The 8,661-nt window shown below is 46.0% G+C and overlaps 1 protein-coding gene across 1 annotated transcript in view; it reads left to right on the forward strand.

Annotated features, from left to right (window-relative positions):
* LOC117887652 (dynein heavy chain 9, axonemal-like) overlaps positions 1–8,661 on the forward strand; it is a 150,912-nt gene that overhangs the window by 91,730 nt on the left and 50,521 nt on the right. Inside the window, exon 9 of the mRNA XM_034790310.1 lies at positions 3,007–3,134. Coding sequence (XP_034646201.1) covers positions 3,007–3,134 — 128 coding nt within the window. The remainder of the gene's footprint in view (positions 1–3,006; positions 3,135–8,661) is intronic.

Raw genomic sequence — 8,661 nt, forward strand, 5'->3', positions numbered from 1 at the left:
CCAGGCTTAATATCACATTATTAAATAATGGATTTTCATATGCAAAACAGGAAAGTGTATATGCAAATAGGTACTTATGTTCACAGTTGTCTGATTTACATGTGCAAATGTCCATTTACACATTCTCATGTTTCAGATATGTCCTAGCAAGCACATTTTAAAGTCTGCCCAGGGGGTGAAGATTATAGTGCTACCCCTTTTGACCCAAGCACTTAGCCAATATTCAGGGTCTGGTGGGTTGTTTCCATTAGGAGGAGAAAAACAACAAGGAGTCTGGTGGCACCTTAAAGACTAACAGATTTATTTGGGCATAAGCTTTTGTGAGTAAAAACCTCACTTCTTCGGATGCATAGAGTGAAAGTTACAGATTCAGGCATTATATACTGACACATGGAGAGCAGGGAGTTACTTCGCAAGTGGAGAACCAGTGGTGACAGGGCCAATTCAATCAGGGTGGATGTAGTCCACTCCCAATAATGGATGAGGAGGTGTCAATTCAAGGAGAGGAAAAGCTGCTTCTGTAATGAGCCAGCCACTCCCAGTCCCTATTCAAGCCCAGATTAATGGTGTTAAATTTGCAAATGAATTTTAGTTCTGCTGTTTCTCTTTGAAGTCTGTTTCTGAAGTTTTTTTGTTCAATGATAGTAACTTTTAAATCTGTAATAGAATGACCAGGGAGATTGAAGTGTTCACTTATTGGCTTATGTATGTTACCATTCCTGATGTCTGATTTGTGTCCATTTATTCTTTTGCGAAGGGACTGTCCGGTTTGGCCAATGTACATGGCAGAGGGGCATTGCTGGCACATGATGGCATATATAACATTAGTGGATGTGCAGGTGAATGAGCCCTTGATGGTGTGGCTAATGTGGTTGGGTCCTCTGATGGTGTCGCCAGAGTAGATATGGGGACAGAGTAGGCAACGAGGTTTGCTACAGGGATTGGTTCCTGGGTTGGTGTTTCTGTGGTGTGGTGTATAGTTGCTGGTGCATATTTGCTTCAGGTTGGGGGGTTGTCTGTAAGCGGGGACTGGCCTCTTTTTTTTCCTCTCACTACGCAAGAGGATAAATGGACACAAGTCAGATATCAGGAATGGCAATATACAAAAACCTGTAGGAGAACACTTCAACCTCCCTGGCCACACAATAGCAGATGTTAAGGTAGCCATCTTACAGCAAAAAAACTTCAGGACCAGACTCCAAAGAGAAACTGCTGAGCTTCAGTTCATCTGCAAATTTGACACCATCAGATCAGGATTAAACAAAGACTGTGAATGGCTATCCAACTACAGAAACAGTTTCTCCTCCCTTGGTGTTCACACCTCAACTGCTAGCAGAGCACCTCACCCTCCCTGATTGAACTAACCTCGTTATCTCCACACTGATATATACCTGCCTCTGGAGATTTCCATTACTTGCATCTGAAGAAGTGAGGTTCTGACCCACGAAAGCTTATGCTCCCAGTACTTCTGAAAGATCTTGTAGGTGTTTGTCTCTGTCTGAGGAGTTGGAGCAAATTCCGTTGTATCTTAGGGCTTGGCTGTAGACAATGGATCGTGTGATGTGTCTTGGATGGAAGCTGGAGGCATGTAGGTATGTATAGTGGTCAGTAGGTTTCCGGTATAGGGTGGTGTTTATGTGACCATCACTTATTTGCACTGTAGTGTCCAGGAAGTGGATCTCTTGTGTGGACTGGTCCAGGCTGAGGTTGATGGTGGGGTGGAAATTGTTGAAGTCCAGGTGGAATTCTTCAAGGGCCTCCTTTCCGTGGGTCCATATGATGAAGATGTCATCAATGTAGTGCAAGTAGAGGAGGGGCACCAGGGGACGAGAGCTGAGGAAGCATTGTTCTAAGTCTGGATCTAAGATCTAAGATCTAAGTCCAATCTGCCTAATCACCTCCCATGATGCTTAGTTCCTGGAGGAGCTGTGGTCACCCTCCTCCATGGGATTACATACAATCTTTGACCCACAATGATACATAAACTTAACACAGTGAGCTCTCCCAAAGATACTGCAGGAAATTGCCATCTCTGTCACAGATGTTGTAAACTTTGCACCACAGTCAGCGAGAATCACTCCCACAGCCAGCTCTGACAGTTTGGGTAGAAACAGAGACCCAGCTTTGGCTGCTGGGAAGCCTAATGGGATTTCTATCATGTGAGGGACAAAGTAAACAACACGATTCTTCAGTGTGAGGGTAGTGGAGTTCGAAGGGATGTTATGTCTCCTCCATGTCGGGAGTCCACTGTGATGCATTCTGTTTTCTCTTCTGTAATTGCCAGTAGTTAGTTCTTTGGTTTGATCTAAGCCATATTGGTATTGAACGCAAACTGCTGTGGGATTTAGTGGCTAGCGCTCCTTTAGGAAATATATTTCTATCCTCTTGAGATGGGGGAGTGGTACAGGACACAGCCAGTAGAGAACAGGAGTCCTTCCTCCTGAGCACTGCCCCGGAAGGACTGGCTGTTATGAGGGAACTAGAGAAGGAAATGACCTAAGGGCACAAGGCACCAGAACAGATTTCAACCAACCATTTCCAATATTTAAAGGCATCCCAGATTCCTTTTCCAGAATGAATATATTTCTAAATACCTTGCTAACTATGGTGTGGATTGGCAGGATAAATTTCACCACTGAATGACATCTGGTTTAAAGCCTGTTTAATCAGCTGGAAATTACTTTAATTTCATATAATTTAAAAATGCATCTCCACACAAGGTTATGGGGGAATAATGTTCTTTAAACAAAGGCACTTTGTGGCCCTGTACCTCTGTGTTGATGTCGTGCTGCAATTGGAAATAATTAAGAAGCAGCCAATGCTGTTTTCATTGCCTAGGCAAAGAGTGCGTTAGAAATAAGATAATAATTATAAGAAATGTGGTAGCTGTTTTGTGAAGGAGTTTTGATAAGCATGAGCTCTGCCTTGTTATTACTGTTTGAGATCAGCAATGCTGCATGAGCTGTTCTGGTAAAGAGTGCTGAAAGTTTTCCTTTCTCCTTATAGGGAAGAAACTTGGTTACACATTTAACAACAAGAATTTCCACAATGTTTCCCTTGGACAAGGTCAAGAGGTAGTAGCAGAGCAAGCTCTAGACATGGCTGCAAAGGAGGGTCACTGGGTTATCCTTCAGGTAAGGTAACTTTAAAAATAACACCTCTGAGTCAATTGTTACAAAACTGACCAAATAAATAGGAACACTGGAAGTGAATTCCATTGAATAGAGAGACAAGGTGGGCGAGGTAATAGCTTTTATGGACCAACTTCTGTTGGTGAGAGAGACAAGCTTTCAAACTATGGCTACAGCACTGCAAATTTCCATCAGATGGCAGATGAGGGATGGCCTGTGGGAACATGATGCCCACATGCTATCAGCCACACCTTCAGCTTGCAGTGTTGGCAGTTTCAGCAGCAAGGCTAACAGTGAAATGGGCATGAAGGTTCAAGTCCCTTTGCTGTCATGGAGTAGCCTCTCCAGGCCAGAGGCACATCTGTGGGGATTCCTTTGCGGGAAGTTTGTGCTGCGTCTGCCCATGCTTTATCTGCTCTGTGCGCAGATGGCGGCAGCAGCAGAGGCATGGCTTAACCATGCCAAGTACATACTGTGATGTCCCAGGTCTTGAGCCCTGGCCTGTGAGCCCCTAGATAGTTGCCACATCCTGGCCTCCATCCAATGGCTACTTAAATGGAGTGGGCTGAGAAGCTACTAGGACTGTAGCCCCAGCCAAAGTGCCACCCACGGGAGCTCTGATTGGAGGATCGCCCAGCTTCACCGATTGGTCCAACCATGCTATTTAAGCCAGAAGAAGGAACAGAAAGTTTGTCCAAGTAACAAGGTGATTTCCTGTTGTGGCTGCATTGGACCCTGCTTATGCCTGCCTCCTGCACCCAGCCCTGTTCCTGATTCCTGCTCCACTCCTGATTCCTGCCTCATGCCTGCCTTCGCTCCTGTTCTCACCTTGCTCCTTGCTGTGCTTGAATCTTGCCTCTCCTTCTATCATTATGCCTCACCTCCAATTCTCAGTGACCAGCTAATCCTCAGCTCTGACTCCGGCCTCCAACTTCTGACCCTGACTCTTGCTTGAACTTTGGCTCTGGCATTTGGTACCTGACCCAGGCTCTGACCCTCAGCTGCGATTCTTGGGTGTGACTCTGGCTTGACCCCTGGCTCTGTTAACTGGCAGTTGATTTTCGTGCTGATCTTCAGCTTCAGTCCCTAAGCTGGATGCCTGCTCCACCCACTAGACTTTACGCCTGTTCTGACCACAAGGTCTGACTACCTACATCCTGGTCCAGTTGTGCACATACCCACCAGTTTCTGGTGGGATTAAGCCTCCTAATTTGTACCGTTAAAAAGCTTCCTGTTTACTTCCAGTTATCATCTAGCAGTGTTTGAGATACAGCAGCCACCACCTATTCTAAGAGCACCCTTCTGTCTCAGCTGGCTGTGGGTTGGCTGGATTGGTTGTGTATGGGCCTAGTCTGACTGTGGTGACATGGGATGCCAAGGAGACAATAGAGGGAAAAACAGAGTTTTTCATTTAAAAATGTGGAAATGCAACATTTGACCATTTCAAAATGTCATTTTCAAAAAATATTAAAACAAGAAATTCATCAGACTGGCCCTTCACCCAAGTAGTTTCAGGTTTGATGAATCAGCATTTTCTGACACAAATGTCCCGATCGGCTCTAACTTAGCTATATATGAGTTACTGATTTCCATTTGTGGCCCCGGCGGTTCCATAGCTAGATCTTGCAATCAGACGTCTCATTTTAACATTCTTTCCTTCTCTGAGAACGTATTAACAAGCTGAGATAGGAGAAGGGTGTGAAGCTGCTATTATTGCATTTCTTTTGAGTATACAACCTGTCTGCTTTGTCTCTCCGTGACAACCCAGCCCCCTCCCCCCGCCCCGATAGCTTTAAATAAACACAAATATGAATACTAGATTCCTCCCCACCTCTGATGTGCCTCTACAGATGCCCAGGAACCTGAAAGAAGCAAACAGGAATTTAAAATATTCTTTGGAGTCCTGTGCACAGGGGAAAAGCAAGTTCTGTCATTTCCTGTTTTGTGAAGATCTGTAGCGGCCCTTAATGAGACAATTTTCCTTTTCAGAATTCCCATGTGTCACCTGTACCTCCTGCCCTGATTAAAGTCAAACTGCGCATCCTGTTCTCAAGCTTCACTGTAGATCCATGTAGAAATCAATTTCATCGGCTATTCAGCCCTTTTCAGTGGGGGCTCCTGACATCTTGTAAGAAAATAATGAGCTTGGACAGCAAGTAATACGCACCTCCCATTTGTTTATGTACACAGGCTACATTTCTCAGAGCTGGAGGAGATGAACACTGGCTGCTTTATAGGACTCAGAACTAATCAGTATTCAGGGAAGGCAGCACGTTCCCCCCAGACTAATGGCAGAGGCACACTAATGATGGGAGTCAGGCTCTCACTCCAAACAGGCCTGGCCAGAGAGGGTGAGATGAGGTGGGCTTTCAGCTGGACTGAGCATTTGTATAGCTTGTCCTTGGTCATGGAGCTCCCTAAAATGGGTGCTAAGGACCCAGTGGCCACAACATTGTGAACATCTGATGTGAGAAAACATGGATTTCACAGTGTGCAACAGTGAAGCCAAGACATTTCAGCCTCCTGCCGGCAGGCGAACCCTGCAGCAGGGGCTGCTGCAGCTGCCCTGGGGAAGGGAGACTCATGCAGCTGAACTCCCTGCCTCTCCCATCTCAGCTGTGTCTTTGCAGGATCTGTGCGTCCCACATCTCAGCTGTGCCTATGCAGGGTGTGTGCCTGTCCCCCTCCCAGGAGTCTGTCCAGGGCTGGATTCTCAGTGCAGCCCTGACAGAGAAAATACAAAATTAATCATCATGAGGCATCACAGGTTGCAGCTGAATTGCCCCCGTTGGCCACTCACTAGACTCATAGACTCTAGTGCTGGAAGGGACCAGCATGATCATCTAGACTGACCTCCTGCACACTTCAGGCCACAGAACCTCACCCTCCCACTCTTGTAATGGACCCCAAACCTCTGCCTCAGTTACTGAAGTCCTCAAATCATGATGTAAAGACTTCAAGTTACAGAGAATACACTATTTACACCAGTTTAAACCTGCAAGTGACCTGGGCCCCACGCTGCAGAGGAAGGCAAAAATCCCCCAGGGTTTCTGCCAATCTGACTGAGGAGAAAATTCCTTCCTGACCCCAAATATGGCGATCAGTTAGACCCTCAGCGTGTGGGCAAGACTCACCAGGCAGACACGTGAGAAAGAATTCGCTGTAATAACTCAGAGACCTCCCCATCTAGTGTCCAATCAAAGGCTGTTGGGGCATATTTGCTGCTAGCAGTCGCAGATCGGCTACGTGCCATCATAGACAGTCCCATCATACCATCCCCTCCATAAACTTACCAAGCTCAGTTTTGAAGCCAGTTAGTTTTTTTGCCCCCACTACTGCCCTTGGAAGGCTGCTCCAGAACTTCACTCCTCTGATGGTTAGAAACCCGCATCTAATTTGAAGTCTAAACTTGTTGATGGCCAGTTTACAGCCATTTGGTCTTGTGTCCATATTGGCACTTAACTTAAATAACTCCTCTCCCTCCCTGGTATTTCTGTCTCTGATGTTTTTACAGAGAACAGTCATATCTCCCCTCAGCCTTCTTTTGGTTAGGCTAAACAAGCCAGGCTCTTGTCAGTCTTCTCCTTGGATCATCCTAGTAGCCCTTATCTGCACCTGTTCCAGTTTGAATTCATCTTTCTTAAACATGTGTGTGTGCCTGTCCCCCTCCTGTATTCCAGATAAGGTCTCATCAGTACTGTACCTTGTGTGATGGTACTAACACTTCCCTGATTCTGCTGGAAATATCTTGTCCAATGCATCCTAGGACTGCATTAACCTTTTAGACTGCTGTGAGGGGACTCAGCTGCTGTGTCCCTGCGTGTTTTAAGCTGCCTTGGTTCTCAGCAGGCTGCAGCAATGTTTCCTCCCTAGGCCTTTCCAGCCCATTTCCTGGGCAGTGACTTACAGTCTGCTACCCCTTCATGGCAATGGACTCCTCAGCCCACTTGCTTTAACCCCCAGGACCAGTGCTGACTCTCAAGACACCCCAGTAGCCTTAAGGACACTCTCTTCCAGAATGCCACCAAAGGTGAGAGCCTTCTGGGTTATAGTTTAACCATCTCAGAGGGTGAGATGGCAGTTCTGAAGCAGATAACACACAGATGCACTTTGCACAGTCTAACACCTTATTCGCTCTTTCGCTTAACAGGTAAATCACAATAAGAATACAGATCAGACAAAATAGTAAACCCTGCATACATTTCTCTGCCTCAGTTTCCCCATCATGCCAGAGCATTGTTTGGACTGGGGTCATCCAGGTCCTTTGGCTGCAAAGCTGAAACATGTATGCTGAAACATGGAGTTTTCTCCCCTCAGCTTGTCCGCTCTGACCTTGGTCCATGCTCTTCCTTACTCCTGTCCAGACATTCTGTGTGTCACAACCCAAGCTCCTTCTGTGTGGCCTTATGTATTTCTATATCCCCTACCAGCTCCTGACTTTCTTTGTTCTGTGTTTTCCACTGCTCCCTTCTGAGAGGTAGGGTAAAACTGATTGCTCTTAGTGTGCAGTTATCGTTAGCATAATAATTGTGTGGTCAAAGCACAGACATTAAACCTAAGCACTCCTCATTGTCCTCAATCAGGTGTGTACCTGCTGCAGGTCCTGTCCACAGTGCTGCATACATAATGCTTTCTGTGATGTAGCAATTTCATGATAACAACTTCAGAATAACTTCATAATATCAGCCAGAACTCCTAGGTTGTACAAGCAGTGCCCCCAAATCAGCACGCTAGGGCACAGAAATAGGGGAAATGGATGGCTCTGGTCCATTTGAGTTATACACACAGAGGAGTCCACATAATCTATCACCGAAGTTACACTGAGAGCATCTTTCCAGCATTCTCCCTCATCTCCATTTTTCTGCGCACATGTGAAGAGGTGACATTTAATTTTTAAATGGATCTAGACCTAATGGTCAATCCATCATTTGAGACTGGACCGGCGGTAACGCTAGAGTAGGTAGTAGTCCTGTGCTGGCCCCTGGGAAATAGACTGGGTGATCCAACAGGCCCTTCTACCTCCAGCTGTTTTCCTTGGCTGGGCTTGAAAGGAAGTTGTCCCAGTATCTGTCAATGGCTGTACTCCTGAAGACCTTCCCTAGATGACTAACTGTCTGTCACATTGCCCTGGGCAATGGGGAGAAAAGGGTGAGAGAGAACAGTCCTATTGCCACACTGCAGGCTCTGCATTCAAGACCTGTGGGGTTCTTATTACAAAACGGATTCCTGTCTAAATTCTATCTGATTTGCCTGTTGTGATTCCCCCTATCCTGACCTCTGTCTGTTTGGGAAGCATCTGTTACATAGTGGCCGCTACCACAGAAGAATAGTAATAATTATGGACTCGAGAGAATCATAGGTTTCAGAGTAACAGCCGTGTTAGTCTGTATCCGCAAAAAGAAGAACAGGAGTACTTGTGGCACCTTAGAGACTAACAAATTTATTAGAGCATAAGCTTTCGTGGACTACAGCCCACTTCTTCGGATGCATATAGAATTCTATATGCATCCGAAGAAGTGATATACACACA

The sequence above is a fragment of the Trachemys scripta genome, chromosome 14, assembly GCF_013100865.1.
Source record: "Trachemys scripta elegans isolate TJP31775 chromosome 14, CAS_Tse_1.0, whole genome shotgun sequence".
NCBI classification, from domain to species: Eukaryota; Metazoa; Chordata; order Testudines; family Emydidae; genus Trachemys; species Trachemys scripta.